Genomic DNA, 21380 nt, shown 5'->3' on the forward strand with positions numbered 1-21380 from the left:
CGAGCAGCGTCTGGTGCACAGCGTTAGCTGTGTTATGGTTGGTTTGATCTGTAACTGATAAATCAGTGGCACAATGAGACATTCTTCTGACCAGTGGATGTTTTTTCTAATTACGTGAATAATTCATGCCCATGGCGTAATGCTTAGGAAGGGAACAAAAGAGAATAGAGAACATTCACGATGTGGGCTGGAGATCACCACTGTGAATGGCGGATTTATTTCTCCCTGTGAGTTGTGATTCACGTAGTAAGATGATGTGGTAAGTGTGAGTTTGAGCCTAATTATTTCATGTGTTATAAGCCTTTCCCCAAAGTGTAAAAATTATTAGTAATCATTATTTTGAACGGCCATGTAATGCAGTCCTATTGATTAACCATGATGGGTGATTCGTTTTCTTAGGGTTGAGCATTTCCGTTGTCCCGTTCTATTGAGGTGGGGGGTTGGGGAAGCTGGTTTTTTCAGGGTTGTGGCAAACAGCCATGCGTGTATATCCTTTGATATATTTTCTTTTCTCAGTACCTCCGTAGTCTTAGGTTAAATTTCCAGAAGTCAAGTCATTGGATCAAAGGGATGAACATTTCTTTTTTGATGTTTATTTTATTTTTGAGAGAGAGGGAGACAGAGCGTGAGCAGGGGAGGGGCAGAGAGAGAGGGAGACACAGAATCCGAAGTGGGCTCCAGGCTCTGAGCTGTCAACACAAAGCCCGACGTGGGACTTGAACTCATGGACCATGAAATCATGACCTGAGCCAAAGTTGGCGGCTTAACCGACTAAGCCACTTAGGTGCCCCTAAGGGATGGTTGAACTTCCCAATTGGTAAAATGCTTCATCGTTTTCTTTAATTAAGTTGTCCAACCAAATCCTTTGGAGATAGAGCATCCCCTAAGGGATGAACATTTCTAAGGCCCTTGATAAATATGAACAAACTTCCTTCCCAGACTGTTTACAATTAAACTCCCGTTAGCAACATGTGAGGAGCAAATTGTTCCTAAGAGAGTCGATACCTTCGCCTCTTTGTGACTAACACAATAAGAGACCAACGACAGAAGGGAATCCTTGAAAGGTCTTGAAGTAAAAAGCTTTTTAAAAGTTCCCTGGACAGTATTTTTTGTGCGCTAAAACCCCAAGCCCCAGACCCCAAAGCCGTAGACACAATTCTCGCCCAGCCCCAACTGAAGAGTGCCCGATGCTGAGCTGTCCTGGCCCCAGTCTCGGCACGGATTCTCCTCCCCTGCCTGGACTTAAGCTATCATTTAAGCTATATCACAGTCATGCCTCGTTATCAATGCCACCGTGTTTGGCAATCAAATGAGGAGGCGCGTGGCAGGCTGAGGCTTGACCTTGTCTCCCCTCCTACCAGCTACACCGTGGGCACCGTCCAGGAGAACAACGACCAGGTCTGGAAGTTCCAGAGATACTTCCTGGTGCAAGAGTACTGCAACCGTCTGAACATCCCCTTCCCCTTCGTGGTCTTTGCCTACTTCTACATGGTGGTGAAGAAGTGTTTCCAGTGCTGCTGTAAGAGGAAAAACACGGAGACTTCTCCTTGCTGTGAGTCATTGTCCGTTCCGTGCCCGGGAACAGGAGCAGTGATCAGTCGTGGGGGGCGCGCGCCATGTCCGCGCGGGGCAGCGGGAAGGGGCTTCGTCATAGTCACGGCCTCGCTCCCATGCGTATGTCCGTAGAGACAGGGAATTACCCGAGGGAGAGAGTGGGTTAAGGGAGCGTTGCAGGTCTGTGGGCTGGTCTCATTCTGGGGGGATAACTTTCGGGTGAGCATCATAATCGTGCAAATAGTAGGTTGAACAAGTGTGACGCGGAGGACAGTGTCAAGACGCGACTTCGGCTTTGCTTCCGTGAGATGTCGACTCTGGTAGACGTTAGCCCCGCCCCAGCAGAGCTCCTGACTTTCCTGGTCGCTCTGAGCGACATCGAAAATCGTATCATTACTTCACTGCATGTACGGTCTGGTCTGTTCACCAGCCCATTGATGGCCATGCAGGCGGGAGGCTCTCCTTTTTGCTGTACCCCCTCTCAGCGGGTAGCGCTGGAAGGAAGTGTGGGCCGCTGGCTTCTGCCTCTCTCTTCGCCCCTTCTCTCCCACCCGCCAGCTGCCGTCACGGACCCTCTGTGGGCTGGAGCACCGGGAGGGAGGAGGGGAAAGAAGCAGAAAGTCTTTTCTGGAAACAGTGGTGCTGCTCTAGGCCGGCTCTGTACTCTCTGACCTGGCGTGTGTGCACAACTGATCCTTTATTGTGTGGGCACCTGGTGGGTCCTTCAGCTGTTCCCTGGCTGGCCCCTCGACTCCCAGGGCTTGCCGGTACTTTCTCCAGGGCTGCTTCCCCTTAACCTCTAGTCCACACCACGCAGACTCTCCCTGATGGGGACCCATTTCCTTCGGGAGGGCAGGGACGCCCACAGCTCTCCTTTTCCCGTGGCTACCCACCTCCTTAGCCCCGATAAGGGGTGAGGAGCAGGAGGGTCCCCACTGGACTCCCTCTCCTTCCCCCACCGCTGTGGGAGCCAGAATCTATCATCAGGGAATTCTCAGTCACCCTGGGGGGACACCCTCCCCCGGTACAGCTCTCTTCCCTGCACTAGGCTAGGTTTTCCTAACACTTGATCCTGGGGCCACGGACCCAGACAGATCTTCCTAGCTTGCAGACACGTTTCGACCAAATTAAGCAGGAAAGGAGGGAGAGGCTTATTTTTATTCATTTGGGTGTTTGGGCACAGAGAAAAAGATAGAAAGGGCACCGCCAGCCCATTCATTTTGCCTTCTGACCTCAGATTTAAGCCAGGGGATCTGGCTCTGGGGGAGGCCTGCAGGCTGACCTCTTCATCACGCACGGCACCAGGGCCCGTGTGTTTCGAGGCTGTGAGAGGCTTTATATTTCTTTTATTTATTTTTTAAGTTTATTTATTTATTTTGAGAGAGCACAGGCAGGGGAAGGCAGAGAGATGAGGAGAGAGAGAATCCCAAGCAGGCCCCACGCTGTCAGCGCAGAGCCTGACGTGGGACTCGAACTCACGAACCGTGAGATCCCGACTGGAGCTGAAATCAAGAGTCAGACACTTAACCGACTGGGCCACCCAGGCATCCCATACATTTCTTTTAAAAACCATCAGGAAAAGCATGAACTTTACGGTCACAAACTTTAAGTCAAGGAAAGCAAAGCACAAAAAGGGATACACCCTATGGCGCACAGAGAAGAAACAGTGTAAAAACAGTCATATTGCTCAAAGCCTTCCTTCCTTCACAAATACTAACTCTGTTCTGGGGGTACCAGTTGCGAACAGAGGCATGCGAGGGCTGGGCTGCTTGGCCCATAGTTTTACCTACATGGTTCCAGAGAAAGAACCGTGGATAAAAATTTCAGGGAGGAAGATTTTGAGTTGGTGAAAGTTTAAGACGGTGTCCAACAAATCACATTATCAGGAAATGAAATGAATAGCTGTGTGAGGTCGTGAATCCCCATCACTGGTTGGATTCCGGCTGGGGCTGGGTAGGTGGATTTGGAATGAAGATCCACTCTCCACACGTACCCTGTGCTCTGTCCAACATCAGCGGAACCAGAAAATCCAGTGTATCACTAAGGACAAATCAGTCTTCTGAATTTGGATGGGTTCGACGACACGATGCATTCTGTTCCCCCAAAACTTAGTCAACAAGTAAGCACGCGAAGAACATCAAAATGGGAGCAAATCCCCCAATTTGGCCATCAAATGGGCAGGACTTCAGCTTCAGGAGGCAAACAGGTCAGAAATGAGCTATGTGAATCCGCACCTGTTTCCTTGGGAGAATGATGCTCTTACAACCATTTGAGAAAAAGATGACATTCTCTCTCCCCATATAGTTCTTCGTCTCAGGGAGGAATAAAGAAATAGAGGGAATAGGGGGGCACAGCGGGACAGGTCCTTCTCCATGCCGGGCACAGTGATGGCGGGAGAGGGCGAGCCGAGAGCCCCGTTTACTCGCTGGAGACTTCTGGACACCCTGCTCGCCATTCATTCGTTCGTCGCTGCTTGGAGATCACGGATTCCAGAAACCGCAGCACTCGGTGGTTGCCAGAGCCTCTCGTGTTAATTCGTTTCCCAAATTCACTTTGCACTTGCCTCCAAGTCACCGGGACGTCATGGGATTTAAGCTCACAACTGTCCTTTGGAGAAAAATGCCAAGATTTTTCAAACACCTTTTCAGATAAGGTAGAATCCAACCTTCCATTAAAAAATTTTTTTAGGGGCACCTGGGTGGCGCAGTCGGTTGGGCGTCCGACTTCAGCCTGGTCACGATCTCGCGGTCCGGGAGTTCGAGCCCCGCGTCAGGCTCTGGGCTGATGGCTCAGAGCCTGGAGCCTGTTTCCGATTCTGTGTCTCCCTCTCTCTCTGCCCCTCCCCCATTCATGCTCTGTCTTTCTCTGTCCCAAAAATAAATAAACGTTAAAAAAAATGAAAAAAAAAATTTTTTTTAATGTTTATTTTTAGAGAGAGAGAGAGAGAGAGAGAGGGAACATGTGGGGGAGCGGCAGAGAGAGAGGGAGACTCACAGAGTCTGAAGCAGGCTCCAGGCTCCGAGCTGTCAGCACAGAGCCCGACGCAGGGCTCGAACTCACGGACCGCGAGATCGTGACCTGAGCCGAAGTCGGACGCTCAGCCGACTGAGCCCCCCAGGCGTCCCCCAGGCTTCCATTTTTGCTCCTTTTTGGTGACATCATAAAGTAACAATGACAAAGTATGCCGCCTCTTCCCAGTAATTGCACTGTTAGGAAATATATTGCTTTCCATGAGAAAAAACCAATCCGTATTCATTATGGAACATTTGAAAAATACAGAAAAACGTAAATAAGGAAGAGCAAGGACACATGTAAGCCACCACTCAGATATTGTTAACATAATGGTATCTATTCTATTAGTTTCGTGTGGGTGGATGATAATTAGGTTGTTCTGTACCGACACATTCATAACCTTATTTGTTCATTTAGTTAATAATACATCATGCACATTTTCCATACACATAAATATCAACCTGTACGACAGTTTTGAACTGTAGACTCTCCCGGCCTACGGATGTGCCACATTCAACGTCACCAATCCCTCGCTGTTACACACGTGGAGGGTTTCGGTGCTTTCCGTGTCCTACGGCATGACGATAAATAGCTATATGCCTTCATTTTTTAGCGCACCGCTGATTTTTTTTCCCCTTGGAGTTATTGATAGGAGAGAAATTTCTAGATAAAGGGTACTTACAGATTTAAATCTTTTGATATTGTCTGCCACCCTCCTCCACCTTCTCCATCATGCGCTGCAGCTGTAACAATTTACAGATCTTTTTCCCCAACTTACGGGACACCTGCTCATCCACGTCTTTGCCAACACAGGCCATAGTTATTACTGTAGACCTTGCTAATTTTCCACGTTGGGTGGTGAAAGTGCCATGCCATCATCTCAACGGCATTATTTCGACCGCTAAACAACTTGCCATTCTGTCTTGGTCACTGTCGTTCGTGACCGTCGCTCGTTTGTCACTGTCACTCTTTGGCCATCTGTGTCCAGGAGTGTGTGTTGTTCCTTTCCGTGTTGGTTGTTCAGTGCTCTCACTGGGTTTCTACATGCATCGCGATTTGAGCAGAAGACATTGGCAACCACTTTGCTAGGAAAAATCCAATGGAAAAAAATCCAGTTAGGAATTATTTTCTATAAACCGACATTTGCTATAAAGGATTTGCTGAAATCCGTGACTTGCCTATCGGCTCTGCTTTTGATTCCCAATTAATTCTTTTTAAATCCAGGAAGATCTTACACTTTAAAGGCAATTTAAAAATAAAACTAGATTTTTTTTTTTCCGCAAGTGGACGCCTTCCTGAACCTAGGTGCTTTTTTCCCCCACGAGTTCATACGGAGGATTGCCGTCCGTTGTGCCATTACCTGAAACGCAGGCGCCTTGTTGATCTGTGATTTTGTTTGCTTGCCTTCTGAGAGGCCCAGGTACTGTAAGAAATTGAACTGAGAATCTTGCTGGAACATGCCCCAGGCCAGTGTTACAGCAGGCCCTGCCTTAGATGAAAGGAAAAGGACTGAGTGGAAGAATTTTCCTTGAGGTCCACACCCAGACTGCGTATTATTTCACAAGGGTAGGAATGATGTCCGGGCTTTATTGTCCTCTCTTCCAAAGTCCCTATGCCCCTTTTAGGTTGAGAGAGTAGCGATCCGTCCGTAATTATCCAACCGAGTGGTTGACATAGCCTTTTTATGTCATCAAAATGAGAGAGGAGCACACATAAAACGTGAGGACAGAATTCATTGGTGAAATGATTTTACTAAGTCACAAAAACACCCAGACAGGCTTTTGATTGATTTCTGTTTAGAATAAAGATTGCATTCCTATTTCACTCAGACAGCTCCAATTCTTCATTGTTACCAAGAAATTCATTAGCATTCCATCGCTTTGCGGCTGTTACTAGCAAGTAACGTTACTCACATCAGCCTATGCAGGACGAATCTAAATCTTCCGGGTCCAGGGTATCACCAAATGACAAGCAGGTGTTGATTTAGGAGGTAAGGGGCAGAAGAAACAGTGTGATTTTTTTTTTTTTTTTTTTTTTTGGTCTCATTATTCAAGGTTTCAAAAACGAAGACAACGAGACTCTGGCCTGGGAGGGTGTCATGAAAGAAAATTACCTTGTCAAGATCAACACGAAAGCCAATGACACCTCAGAGGAGTATGTCAGTCGTTCGCTTCTGCTTTGCACGGCCCCCCCTTGCGTACATTAAGTTTGCAGAACATAAGTAGCTTTGCAGAGTAAGCTCTGGGAAGAGAATTTACGGCAGGAAGAAAAAGCACCAAAAAGGTATTACCTGTGCAATTGAAGATGAGAAACACGTGAGTGTGTATCAGCCTTTCCAGAAGGGCAGGACCACCCACTTGCCACCCCGATTGCCCTCCGAGGCCCCAGGGAGGGAAGAGGTACTTGGAGGCTGCAGGGCGGGGCCTGGGAACCAGGTGACAAGAGCGCGGGTCGCTCTGCCATGGCTGCAGAGGTGGATTCTGGGAAGACCCACCCACCCATCGTGGGCAATTGGCATCGTCTCACAGGTGATGCACACCTGTCTCTGTGATGAAGAACTAGAACGGGAGACCAGTTGGTGGGTCCGTTACGGGCTGTCCTTGAGAAGTCCTGAAGCTCAGTTATGAGTTGCATGGAGTCATTGTAAACATGCCATAGAATGAGATACGTGACAGCTAAATCCGTAGACGGTCCCCAAGTAAAGGGCATGCTCCTCTGGGAGCGGTGCCCTTCTCATTATGCGGGTTAACGTGGCTAACAGTCCGATGATGTCACTCTTCCTGAGAGCTCCAAACATGGCTCAAAATTCACTCTAACGAAGAAAGAGTAAATAGAAGCACAACCAATCCCTTTGCCGAGTTCAACCCAGCTGTTACGTGGGATGGATGGCATGCTCTTTCTCTGAGTGACAAGGCAGATGCCCTAAGGTCTTCTCCGCTCCTGGTCTCCGAGATCTTGATTCTGGAACGGGGGTCGGGGGGCGGGTGGACCTTACAGGTCAGATTCCACAACTCTGCCAGTGGAGATAGCATGTGTATGCTGTACCTCTGACGGGGGTGAGTGTGGGATCCCGCTTCGTGTGGGTATCGGCGAGAGGACGTAGCTGACACGGATTTAGCTGAAAATGAAAACGATCGGCGTTTTGTTCTTTAAAAGACTGTAAAATGGAGTCTAATAGTCTTTTCTCTCCCCCCTGCCCTTCTCTTGTTCTCTCTCTCTCTCTTTTAACGTCTTTGAAGAATGAGGCATCGGTTTAGACAGCTGGATACAAAGGTATAGTTCTGATGATAGTTTGGGAAACATTATTTTTTTTTAAATCTGTGTTGTCTTTGATCTTTCAGTGGGAGGCCAGTGGTTGTGGTCTGAAAACAAAAGAAGTCAATTATTAAAAAAAAAGAGAAAAAGATAGAAGTGACCCTGTTCCGTGTTCGTTCAGCATGAAAGGTCTGGGGGCTGGAACGGAGTGACTTCTCAGATAGCCCCCTGTGTGCTCAAGTCCTATTTCCCAACCTTTGAACTGTCTCCTGTGTCTGTCTGACCCAGGGCCCCCTCTGCGCTTTCTCTCAGCTGCGAAAGCAGGTGTAAGATGCCTGCAGTTACAGAAACACCAGCGAGGCTCAGAAGAGTGATTTGGGAGGCTGTGAGCCTCTGTGCTCGTCCTCGATGCTGCTCTAATTTGTGAGCTATTTAATTGGAAGGGCATTGCGAATGCACGAAGACACACATGAGCATTAGGCGTGGGGAGAGTGTGCCCACATCCGCCCTGAGCTGGGTGGCCGGAAATTGTGACTTAGGATTAGCAGACGTTACAACTGGTTCATAAGTACCGGATCCCTGGTAGGCTCTGTGGGGGAAATGACACCTGGTGTTTTATCACGGTATTTTGAGAACGGCATCCTGGATGACGGCAATCACATTCTGCCCCAGGGCCATGCCGTGTGGTGGCTAGACGGTACCCCATCGAGTAAGGCAGACTCTCCAGCACCCTGCCTGGACCGCTAGGGTCTCAATGAATGTTTATTGAGTGAAGAAATGACCAAAAGCTACCCCCTCGTAGAGCTCTTACATGAGAAGTTATCCAATTCAAATTTTGGGGGTTATTTATGTGTTATTTACCACCAGAATTCTTTTTTTTTTTTTAAGTTTATTAAATTTGAGAGAAAAAGAGAGAGAGAGACAGAGAGCACCTGAGCAGGGGAGGGGTAGAGAGAGAGGGAGAGAGAGAATCCCAAGCAGGCTCCACGCTGTCAGCGCCGAACCCAGCACGGGGCTCAATCTCACGAACCGTGAGATCATGACCTGAGCCGAAATCAAGAGTCAGGTGCTTAACTGACTGGGCCACCCGGGCGCCCCTGATGTGAGGCAGGTCACCTGCCTGACGGGTCCTGACTGGACGGTGTGTCTGTGTCTGGTCCCCCGGAGTAGCTCTTGTCTTCCTTCGGAATCTTCGTCTTCCTTTCTCTGGAACGTTGGAGTCGACTACTCCGGATGATGGTCTGTTTTGTGCGGACAATCAAATGCTTCCATCACAATTTGCTTTAGTTACCTACTGCTGCGTAACAAACACCCCCCACCCTTCAGTGGCTCCCAGCAGCCATTTTGTTTGGCTCTTGTTTTTTTGTGGGTCAAGAGTCTGGGGGCACATCAGCCGGGCGGTTCCGCTTCCTGTGGGCTCGGCTGGATTTATCGGGCTGGATTCAGTGGGTGGCGAGGCCAGGGTTTGGCACCCCTATGCTCCTCCATGTGGCTTCTCTCCCACGTGTGATGTCTGGTCCCTGTGGCTTGGGCTTGTCGCCGCACGGTGGTCTTGGGGCTGTCCCCCTTGGTCCACAGTTGCTGGCTTCCAAGAGCGAGGAAGCAAAGACTGGCAGTGCTCCGGAAGGCTAGGCCTCCACCTGGCATGATGTCATTTCCACCAGAGTCTATTGATCAAAGCGGTCAAGGCTGGCCCAGACTCCGTGACCCACCTCTTGAGGTGAGAGCGGCACTTGCGTGCGGGCCAAAAGGAACTGGTGGTGGCCGCCATCTTTGTTGGACACGCTATCACACGGTGGTGTATTTTGTTACAGCTGCTCTCCTTCTGGAGTTGTGTTGTTTGTTGTTAATTGAGGGGCTGGGAAGATTCCTGTTTTCTTGGACTTGAGGGCTGTGCATGGATGATCGTGCGAAGATGTGTATCAGGGTTATAATCAATGGGGAGGGAAGAGAAAAGTGCTGGACATTTTTTTAAAGTTTATTTTGAGAGAGAGAGACATCGTCAGCAGGGGAGGGGCAGAGAGAGAAGGAGAGCGAGAGAATCCCCAGCAGCTTCCACACTGTTAGCATGGAGCCAGACGCTGGGCTCGGACTCACGAACCACGAGATCGTGACCTGAGCCGAAACCGAGAGTCGGATGCTTAACCAACTGAGCCACCCAGGTGCCCTGCTGGATATTTTTTAAAGACTGCAGACAATTTAGGGAATTTTAAGAGAATACATGAAAGGAGCAGCAGGGGATAGTATTCTAAGATTGAGGATTTATATTAGACATATAATGTGTAATAAATGGTATACATATCCATAAATGATATATTCACTTTCCTACCTCATGTGTTTTTATATTTAAATATGTCGTCTGCTGCTTCTGTGCCTAGGTCACATAGCACATAATATTGAAGGAGCCCCTGCTACGTGCCAGGCTTGGGGCTAAGTGCCATCAAAGCAGATGTGGCCCCCAAATGTCACGACTGCATCCTTTGTGGGGTGGGCTGGTCGTAGGAGCCGAGGTGTGCGGGATGTGACGGCGACAATGATTTGCATGCGGTATCTGGCACGCGTCCCACAGGCCACCCGTGTCTGCGTCAGCAGGGGGCCGGGTCAGCAGCTGTGAAGGTCCCAAGTTCAGAGAAGCACGGAGGGTTCCGGGCCGCTAACGAGGCACGGCTCTGAGTGGGAGGAAGCAGGGGTGGCCGGGCCGCCCTGTGTGGGAACCTGCCTCTTTCGAGTTGGATTTTCTTCCTGGGCAGGGGAAGCCTCAGCGTGAGAAGGACGTGCCTGGCGGATGCTTTCAAAGACCAATCCGAGCCCTCGGGGTGGCCACAAAGAGCAGCTTGGACGGTCTGGTTTGGGAATAGAGGCGGCTGGGCCTTGTCTGGGTGTTGTGTGTGTGTGGAGAAGGCAGGCTGTTTTTGGTTGTCGTGTTGTTTCCCTCGTGGCTTCCCCTGGGGTGGCTTTGGAGGGAGAGAGGGGCAGGGGCAGAGCCTCGGGTCTCCTGGTCACCACCAGGCCTGGGTCAGAGGTCATTGGGAGAGCCAGGGGACCGGACAGGCTGACCTGTCTCCCGCGGCCCAGGCTGCCTGGGGACCCGAGGCCTCCTGACGACCGAGGGCCTGGCGGTGACACTCTCGGTGGGGACTGTGGGCCTGAGCCGCGGGGCTATGCGAGGTGGGGGCTGAGGAAGTCTCTTGGAACCGAAAGCGTAGCTGAAGGCCATCCGCCCCCTCGTGCAGGCCTCAGAGAAGAGCTTGCGGGTTCCGCCCACTTCACGCCCCTGGCCGGGGAGCTCAGCCCCTTTGCCGGCTCCTACCAGAAGCCCACCGACACCATGAGTTTTGTAGGTTTGGGGAGAATTTGGGTGGGTCCCAGGGAGCCCTCAAACTACACAGGATTCCACTACCTCTCTCCGCCCTTCTCTTCCTGCTCCCCTCTCCCCTCCCCTTTCTCTTCCCTCTTGGATCCTGTGCCCTCCTCTTCTGAGCAACAAAAAAATCTCTCCTTTCCAACCACGGAGAACTTTAGGGATCATCACTTATTCCTTGAGCAAGCTCTGGGAATCTGACATCCGCTTTGAACAGCTTATTAAAGCCCTTCTACTATCCCCCAGTACGCAAGCTTTTATCGAGTGCGCTGATGTGGCATGTAATTTAGAACGAGCTTCATTCGGGGAGCCTGGGTGGCTCAATCGGGTAAGCCTCCGACTTCGGCTCAGGTCATGATCTCACATTCCGGGAGTTCGAGCCCCGCATCGGGCTCTGTGCTGACAGCTCAGAGCCTGGAGCCTGTTTCAGATTCTGTGTCTCCCTTTCTCTCTGCCCCTCCCCTGCTCATTCTCCGTCTCTGTCTCTCTCTCAAAAATAAATAAGCGTTTTAAAAAATATTTAAAAAAAAAGAACAAGCTTCCTTCATCTTGTGCGATAAGTTTGCGAAAGATGCATGTATTGAAAGTAATTTTATTTTGCCTTTTACTTAAATTGTTTTACAATTTATACTTTTTTGGTGGGAGTGGACACTTCATTTGCAAAAACTTGATTTGTTAATATTATATCACATTATTTTTATTAGTATTATGCTTCTGCCAGAGTGAAACTTTGTTAGTATCTTATAATTTTATTAGTGTTCATCGCACATGACATTATTATCTCTACACATTATTTCCCTGTGTTGTTAAAACCTATCATTTCAACGTGGGAACCATTTTTGATTTACCTTTGAGAAAAGTTCCCACTAATTGGTGCTAACGAGTATTGGCTAGTGACACGATTTTGGAAAGTAAGCAGTGGACAGGGTCCATATCACACGCTACTCACTCTGTTCTAAGATGTGTCATACTTTCTATTTGGTATATACATCTGTTTCATGGAAAAGTCACAATTTAAAATTGAAAGTTGGAAAATTCATCTTAAGACCGTTCTACTTTTTTTTCCCTCCCCTTTCAAGATTAATGATCTCAAGGGTCTTCTGAAAGAGATTGCTAATAAAATCAAATAGAACTTCATGGACTCTAATGGAGAAAAATCTAATTACAGCAAGGTAAGTCATTTTAATGGGTTATATTTTTGTTCTGAAAATTTACATATTTTAAGGCTAATTTAAAATCGTGATTTTTTTTTATGCTAAGTGAAATAAGTCAGAAAAGACAGATATCATATGTTTTTGCTCATATGTGGAATTTGAGAAACTTAACAGAAGACCATGGGGAAAGGGAAGGGGGAAAATAGTTTCAGACAGAGAAGGAGGCAAACCATGAGATTCTTTTTTTTTTTTTTTTTTACATTTATTTATTTTTGAGAGACAGAGCATGAGCAGGGGAGGGGGAGAGAGAGAGAGAGTGACACAGAATCCGAGGCAGGCTCCAGGCTCCGAGCTGTCATCACAGAGCCCAACGTGGGGCTCGATCCCACGAACCGTGAGATCATGAGCTGAGCCGGAGTGGGACACTTGACCGACTGAGCCATTCAGGCGCCCCCAAACCATGAGATTCTTAAATACACAGAGCAAACTGAGGGTGGATGGGGGGGAGGGTGGGGGAGAGGGCGAAACGGGGGATGGGCATTGAGGAGAGCACTTGTTGGGATGAGCCCTGGGTGTTGTATGGAAGTGATGAATCATGGGAGTCTACTCCGGGAGCCAAGAACACACTTTACACGCTGTATTTTAGCCAATTTGACGATAAATTATTCTTAAGAAATAAATAAATAAAATAAAATCATGATATTTTTTTCGGTTCTTTTATTTTCCTGTGTCATCAGATTTGAAAATGATGCACTGTTACCAAAATTCAAACAACGTAGGGATATAGGAAGGAAGAAGAGAAGCCTGGATTCACATTACTTTTCCATCAGTGATGCTCTGCCACAGAGGTTAGCGCTGGCAGCGATAGGGTGCAAATGTCCTTTTGAATCTTCGAAAGTTACTTACAAACCATGTAGCTCTTTTGGCACTCATCGAATCAAGGCCCCCCCGTTCAAGACTTGGCATTTTTCCTTGCTACTTAATTCTCTTTTATGGATATTTTTATGGATCAGTGCCTAAAATATGTACCTTATTCTCATGATACACTATACACTATACATGTTTATTGCTGTGGGATAGACAAATGTATGCTGGTCATGTTTTTCCTACCAACAAATGTTTTAGTGAGCCATCCAAGGCTTTTTAGCCATAGCTCAGTTGCACGGTAAACATGTAATTCAGGGAACTGGCAGTTGAACCCAAGGCTTTGCTCCGTGATCTTACCATTTGCTTCAATATTGTTTTTCCATGGCCTGTCCAACTTCTGAACCTAAGTGTTAAAATGTTAACGTGTAGATATAGGAAAAAACAGCAGTGGGGATTCCATTTGACTAGAATTTGTTGAGAAAGTGAATTGCAAGGAATGGAAACGCAGTTAAGGTTTCCTGACTCCCTCTCCCTCTTCCTCCTTCCATCCTCCCTTCCTTCCTTCCTTTCCCTTCCCTCCCTTCCCTTACTGTTTACTGAGTGCCCATGAACTTCTCAGAGATGTCCTGTGTCAGGATCTGTGCTGAGGCTCAGACCCTGATTACAGGCTGTGCATTAAACACACACTGTAAAATTTCTCATTGCGGATTGTGTTACAGGGGAAATTGTGTTGCGTTAGGCTCCTTTCAATATTTCTGGTCACTCCATACTTTCCCTTGGGTTCTGACAATTATGGATCGTATATGGAGGACTTTGTTAGAGCAAGACGGCTGCATGTCGTATACAATCGGAAAGGCATAGAGCCTTAGCAGCATAAAGCCTGCTTCTCTCTCTACCTCTCTCTCTGTCCTCCCCTGCTCATTCTCTCTCTCTCTCTCTCTCTCTCTCTCAAAATAAATAAACATTAAAAGAAGGAAGAAAGAAGAAGAGGAATATATGAGAAAACAGAAATCCTATAAATTCATCACCACTGATATCTTTAGAAACAATGAATTTGGCGTGCCCAATTTTTTTGTATATTTTTTTTTCTTTTCAATATAAGACCTGTTTTCTTTTCTTTGTTTTCTTTTCTTTTTTCTTATCTATCTGGCATATCCTTTTGAAGTTCACTGAAAATGTAATTTTATAGGCAACGATCTACATGCTGCTAAAGCATTATTCTTTTTTTAAAACTTTTTTTTAATGTTTATTTATTTTTGATAGAGACAGAGACAGAATGTGAGTGGGTTAGGGGCAGAGAGAGAGGGAGACACAGAAGCAGAAGCAGGCTCCAGGCTCTGAGCTGTCAGCACAGAGCCCGACGCGGGGCTCGAACTCACGAGCTGTGAGATTATGACCTGAGCCGATGCTCAATCGACTGAGCCACCTAGGCACCCCTAAAGCATTATTCTTGTAGTGTCTCTCTATACTTCTCTCTCTGGGTGGGGGGGGTGGCGGTAATCTTTTGGGGGGGAAGGGCAAGGAAAGGGAATGCAGCTGCAGGTGGGAGTGAACTGGCTTTGGTAGGGACAGGTCTTCACCAACTGGCCCGTCTAGGCTCTCCATCCCCAAGTTGATCCAGTAACTTGGAATAGAATCAACAGATGGCTGTACACCTATTTTCCTTTCTCGCACACTAAGGTTGAAAGGAATTAAGAACTGGGGACAGCACAAAGCCATTCGTTTTCTCAGACCTTTGCACTTAGAGTGGACCTGAGGACCCGAGGGTTGAGGGGGAAAGGCAGTCACCGGAAATGGTTTGATCCCTACACAATAATCCATTGATCCTTGCCCTTGCTACACCGAAATTCTAGGTCAGTGAAAGAATGTGACGTTCCCTTGGGGATCATGACAAAACTTTATTTCAATAAGTTGTTGCAGTTTTTAACTTTATTTTCCACTCACCCTTTTATTTTTAAAAATTATTTATTATTAGCGAGAACATGAGAGAATCTTTTTTTTTTTTTTAAATGTTTACTTTTGAGAGACAGAGTGTGAGCAGGGGAGGGGAAGAGAGAGAAGGAGACACAGAATCCGAAGCAGGCTCCATGCTGTCAGCACAGAGCCCGACGCGGGGGCTCGAACTTACTAATGCAAGACCGTGACCTGAGCCGAAGTCGGATGCTTAACCGACCGAGCCACTCGGTGCCCCAGAGTGAGGGAATCTTAAGCAGGCTTCACGCCCAGTGTGGAACTCAACGCGGGGCTCGATCCCGTGACTCTGGGATCCTGACCTGAGCCCAAATCAAGAGTCAGACGCTCAACCGACTTGAGCCACCTAGATGCTCCTTCAATTCATCCTTTTATTAGTGGAAAACCACTCAGCGAATAAAGCACTCAGAACCATTCTGGGTCTTAACCTGGGCTGAGCTGAACCTCTGTCACTCACCTGTGGTCATTGTGTCCTCATGGCAAACTGGTCAGAACTCACACCTTTAAGAGAAAAAAAAAGAAAGTGGTCTGGTAGCCAATTCAGTACCAAAAGAAAATCCATGTTTGGAAGTGTATTTGGACCCATGACCAGTACGTTACCAGTGAATTTAGAAGCAAATCATGTCCTGAGAACGGAAGTGGGAAATCCATTCCTAAATCGGTGCTCTTTCTCTGTTTCACAGGTGATCTCAGAAATCTACGTGGGAAAAAGTCAAGTGCTGATGAACAGTTTTGTTACTGAGGACTCAGTAAGAACTGTTCAGGCCCGGGGTACCGAGTAGATGGCTTTAATCACCCCAGTGTGCTCAAATCTGAGAAACGGACGTGTGGTTGGTCTCACACAGGAAGATGGGCACTAAGGAAGAGCTTCCCCTCAAGGCTGCCCGGTTACTTCCTGAGTCTCGGTCCCGTGGACTTGCTGTGTGATCGGAGTATGATCCTGAACCCCCCCCCCCCAATCTTCCTTCGATTTCCCTACTTCTGACCCCTGCGTGTTGCAGAATATCTCTCCCGGGAAGAAGAACCCGGTCGTGCGTTCCCTCCTGGACGGTTGGTTTGTTTAACTCAACTGATCCCCGGCTATTTTCCTTTTGGGAATATGTGACTAATTAGTCGGCATGTCGTTAAAAAGTCTCCCCAGTCAGGGCAGATTCTAAAACCTGCCAGGACAAGAGGGGCCCCCTCTGCTCAGGAAAGACTGTTCTCACTTCTCATTATGCTTTTTATCTCTCAGCGGAGGTGATGTAGCAACGTCTTACCCTCTTGCCCTCACCAGGAGCCCCCCATTCTTAACGGTGTGAATAATCACCCAAAAATGGGACCTTAAGAGGTACCCCTGATTTTGTTTTCAGTGGAGGCTCCTTTCTCCTCTTTCTTCTTTTCCCGGTAAAGATAATTCATGGATGTTGTAGAAAATTCAGACTACACAGACAAGTAGAGAGACTATAAATACTCCTGTTAGTGGTTCAAGATAATCGCTGCTAACATTTTAGGAGGCGTTTCCAAATCTGTTTTCCTCTATGCATGTTTTATCTATCTTTTAAAATTGCACATGATGTCATCATACTACATACACGATTTTGTATAAGCTGTTTCACTGAGTATTTTATCAAGGATGTTTTGTTACGTTCCTGGTCTTCTAAAACATTGTGTGAATAATGGCATAATATACAACCTCCGGTGATTTCCGTAACGCTGGTCGTTGAAGGCTGTTTCCAACTGGTCGGTGGGACAAGCATCTTGGCGTATGAATCTTTTTCTGAACTTGGGAAATTTTCCCGTGGCTGGATCCCCAGGAGTGCGTATTTATGATCAAACCATTTACGAGGCTTTTTTCATAATTGTATAGCAAATAGGAGTTATTAACTTTCGTCTAAGTTGCAAGATCCATGAACTTAGAACCCTTTAACATAAGACATTATATTTAACCCTTAGTTTAGGCAGAAACCAACATACTTCTATGAATATCGCAGGTAGTGGAGTTATCGGTGTAGAATTGGGGAGATGATCTTATCAGACACTTCTCGTTCCGGCTTTCTCTGCAAGAGGTGGTGTCTTTGCCCAAAAGATGTGCTCAAAGAACATAAGGCACTTCAAATGTCCAGAATTAGTTTTCCCCGCTTTGAATACACTATAAACTCAATGGCTGCAGAAGGAAATCGTAGAAGGAAGCTATTAAAAGATCATCCAATTAGAAAAACTACAAAAGCACGAACCCCCTCAAAAGTGTTTTATCATTTTGTCTGGGCGTTAGTTGAAATGATTACTGACAACATTCAGAAAGCTGGCAAGGAACGAATATATGGGAATGACTATATTATTTTTTATTTTTATTTATTATATACTTTTATTTTTTACTTAAACTTTATTGATGGCTTAAAGGGGAATCCCCTTCAAAAGGGTTGATGGGTTCATGGTTTTGGATGCTAAAAGTAGATGGAAAATTTATGTGGCAAAAACTGCCAATGAGTGGAATTTTCAAAAATTTCTCTGTTAGTGGGAGAACGTTACTTTTGTTTCACTACGGCAACTGGAATATCTGTCTTTTCTGAAGCCACCAAGAAGAGATTTATGTCCTCTCTGTGCTGGCGGGAAAAAATAAAGTGTGTGGCACATTGGATATATACCACTGTGCGGGGAGAAACAGTCTTTCGCCTCTTACCCTCATTCGAGTAGTGAATTTGAATAAAATCAGGAAATCGCACTGCAAACCTCTCATAAGACCAAATTTAGCATAACTATCAGTGGACCCGCTAAAATGCATTTGCCCACAGATTCCTATGTCCGTTGCCCATGTTTTTATTAGTTTGAGAGAGACGTCTACATGCCCATCAGTATCAGCAGCACAAGAACGTCTCCGATTGGCGCTCGTGACAGAGAACCTGGACAGATACTCAAAATCCACTGGTATTAGAGAAGGACTGGCTGAGTGTTTTCAGCTCGGCTTGTCTGTTAGCTGGTTTTGCACGGCCACTCTACGTGAGTTTTGCGTATTCAAAGTCGTTACGTTAGGTGTAGCTCTAACATGTTAAGGTGTAGGAAATAGCACAGGTACGGAATGTGCGTCTAATCTGAGCTGCTGTCCTGTGCCCCACTGCCGGTAACGTGCAACTTGGTTTAAACGAGCGTGTAAATGAATTAAATAACAAGGAAGAACTGTCATGTGTTGCTTTGGTCATTTTATCGACGGTGAGAATAAAATGAAATTACTTAGTTGTGTTTTTTTTTTTTTTTTTTTTGAGAAAGCAGTAAGGATTTTTATTGTTGACACAAAGAAGAGACACGAGTGTAACAGAGGACACAAATAAGTGAATGATCCTAATCATTTTAAATTTTTTTTTTTCAACGTTTATTTATTTTTGGGACAGAGAGAGACAGAGCATGAACGGGGGAGGGGCAGAGAGAGAGGGAGACACAGAATCAGAAACAGGCTCCAGGCTCCAGGCTCCGAGCCGTCAGCCCAGAGCCCGACGCGGGGCTCGAACTCCCGGACCGCGAGATTGTGACCTGGCTGAAGTCGGACGCTTAACCGACTGCGCCACCCAGGCGCCCCATGATCATTTTAGACTCCAGGGCCTCTCTGTGGAAAGGTCAGCTCAGCTCCTTAGGTAGACACAACACTATGCAGAACAAAACAAAAGAAAACAAAACACCAGGGGAATTTGAGACAGTGCGTAAGACAATGACCAAACATGCACGTGGTGAGAGGAGAAATAAAACGGTGGCTTCTGTAGTTCTTTGCTTACTGAGTTATAGACAGTAAAACCTTGGTTTGCAAGCAAAGTTCATGCTGGAAACATGCTCGTCATCCAAAGCGCTTGTATATCAAAGCGAATTTCAAGAACCATTGGCTCAGTTGTGATCATGTGACGTTCGGTGTCACATACTACTCGCATCACAAGACAATTCACTTGTTTATCAGGTTAAGATTTATTAGAGGGGCGCCTGGGTGGCGCAGTCGGTTAAGCGGCCGACTTCAGCCAGGTCACAATCTCGCGGTCCGTGAGTTCGAGCCCCGCGTCAGGCTCTGGGCTGATGGCTCGGAGCCTGGAGCCTGTTTCCGATTCTGTGTCTCCCTCTCTCTCTGCCCCTCCCCCGTTCATGCTCTGTCTCTCTCTGTCCCAAAAATAAATAAAAACGTTGAAAAAAAAATTAAAAAAAAAAAAAGATTTATTAGAAATGTTTGCTCGTCTTGTGGAACGCTCACAGAACAAGCTACTCGCCATCCAAGGTTTTACTGTATTTATAAAAACACACGGCCCTTTGTGTGTGGGGGGATGATTTCGTATAGAAAATTTTAAAATCCTTCCACCTCCTGGGAAAAAAAGTTTTACGCCTGGCCTGAACAAGAAAGTCAAAATAGGGTGACGCTAGCTTCACACGAAACTCAAGACAATGATCTTTACTTTTAAAAAGTTTCATGTCCATTTATCTATACCAAACCAGTAGACCGAATTTTCTCCCCTAGGAAGTTTTCAGCCAAACTGGAGTTAAATTAGTCTCGCTTTAAGAGGGCAAAAAAAAAAGGATATTCAAGACAAATGTCTGTTCTGTGACACCTAAATGGAAACATCCCTCCGATAGCAGTGGCCAAAGAGGTGCTCCAGTAGGAAGGGGCTGCGGGGTGAAGTGACCCGTTAGGCCTCCCTGCCAAGTCTGGCTGTTGACTGTACCCAGGTCTCAAACGGATCTCAAAGATCCTGGTCAAGTCAGCCGAAGTCTAAACCGGTCCGTGAACTCCTCTACTCCATGACTTGTCTGTGCTCCTGTTGATAGAGGTAAGGAAACGGAGAAGCCCCAGTTCTGGAACAACACAAACATCGCTTACCTAGTGGGGGAAGTTCTTGCCTACGGTAAATAAGACAAAAATGGGTAATGAGGTCCCCATATATCACTGCTAGGATTATGTAGGTTAACTGTAAACGAAACAGTACAAGATGGCTTCTACCACCGAAGGACAAGCTTTGTACTGACGCTTCTCAAAAACCAATTATGTCTCCAGCCCTAGCCTTGGTTTAAGAAGTTTTAAAAAAAAATGAACAACCTTTCCATGTCAGAGCCAAGGCAAAAGGGGGGCTGGGCACGAGGTACCCTCTATCCAGAGCCTCTGGAGTACAAAGAGCTCTAGATGCCAGTGAGTGTGACGCATTCAAGTCACAGGGTTTGAGATTATGGGTCCGTGGTGGTGGTTTCTTCCCTTCGGTCACTGGGATGTCCATCTTGGGGGCTTGATGGTGTCTGGATCTCTGGCCACGTGGGTGGTCTGGACATAGGTCAGTTGCATTGGAGAAGGCTTCAAATCCCTTAGTTTATTTTTTTATTATTTAAAAAAATTTTTAATGTTTATTTTTGAGAGAGAGAGAGAGAGACAGAGCACGAGCAGAGGAGGGGCAGAGAGAGAGGGAGAGACAGAATCCGAGCAGGCTCCAGGCTCTGAGAGAGCACAGAGCCTGACGTGGGGCTCAAACCCACGAACTGTGAGATCATGACCTGAGCCGAAGTCAGCAGCTCAACCGACTGAGCCACCCAGGCGCCCCTCAAATCCCTTAGTTTAGTCAGATTTGTTTCTACAGGGATTTCGTTCCCAGGGTTACCTGAGCTGACTTCTCTAAGAAGTCCCCCATATATCACCACCCCTCAGACATGCCTAGTTATTTCTGAGGTTAGGGATATCCCCTGTGGGCTCACAACAGGTTCTCAAGGTTTATCTTGGGGGCCAAAGGGATGTCCACTGTCCACAACCCCACGTGATAATGGAGCCTCAGCCCCGCCTGGGACATGCTTTCCTGGATGAAGGCAGGATACTCTTGCTCCAAAGTCAGCACATTTTTCCAGGGAGAATTGAGGGAGTGGGTGCCCCCCTACCCCTCTCAGCTTCTTCTGGGTCAAGTAGGGACTGAGCTGTTGGTTGCCATGGAGACAGCCTCTGCCCGCAGCCTCTGTCTCAAAAATAAAAGGCTCCCAAGTCCGGCCCTCGGCTGAGCTGGAGCTGATTCAGACACAAACGCTCCAGCGGCCTCCTTCCCTTCCCACCTGGGCCTTTATTCTCCTGAAGATGGAAATCTCTAGGGGAAAATCAACCTTCGGCGGCCTGCCCCATTCATCGATCAGACCGGAGCGCCCCAAAGCCCCCCCAGCTCGATCCTGTTCAGACTTGTGTTCAGAATTCAGAAGAGCCGTTCAGAAACGTGCGCTCTGCTCTGCTC

The 21380-nt window shown here is 47.2% G+C and overlaps 1 protein-coding gene across 1 annotated transcript in view; it reads left to right on the forward strand.

Moving 5' to 3' along the window:
• TRPM8 (transient receptor potential cation channel subfamily M member 8) overlaps positions 1-12343 on the forward strand; it is a 77337-nt gene extending 64994 nt beyond the window's left edge. The window contains exons 21-24 of the mRNA XM_032594166.1: positions 1362-1552; positions 6621-6720; positions 7806-7839; positions 12262-12343. Coding sequence (XP_032450057.1) covers positions 1362-1552; positions 6621-6720; positions 7806-7839; positions 12262-12312 — 376 coding nt within the window. The 3' untranslated portion in view covers positions 12313-12343. The remainder of the gene's footprint in view (positions 1-1361; positions 1553-6620; positions 6721-7805; positions 7840-12261) is intronic.
• Positions 12344-21380: the final 9037 nt, after the last annotated feature.

This window comes from Lynx canadensis, chromosome C1 (assembly GCF_007474595.2).
Source record: "Lynx canadensis isolate LIC74 chromosome C1, mLynCan4.pri.v2, whole genome shotgun sequence".
Lineage (NCBI taxonomy): Eukaryota > Metazoa > Chordata > Mammalia > Carnivora > Felidae > Lynx > Lynx canadensis.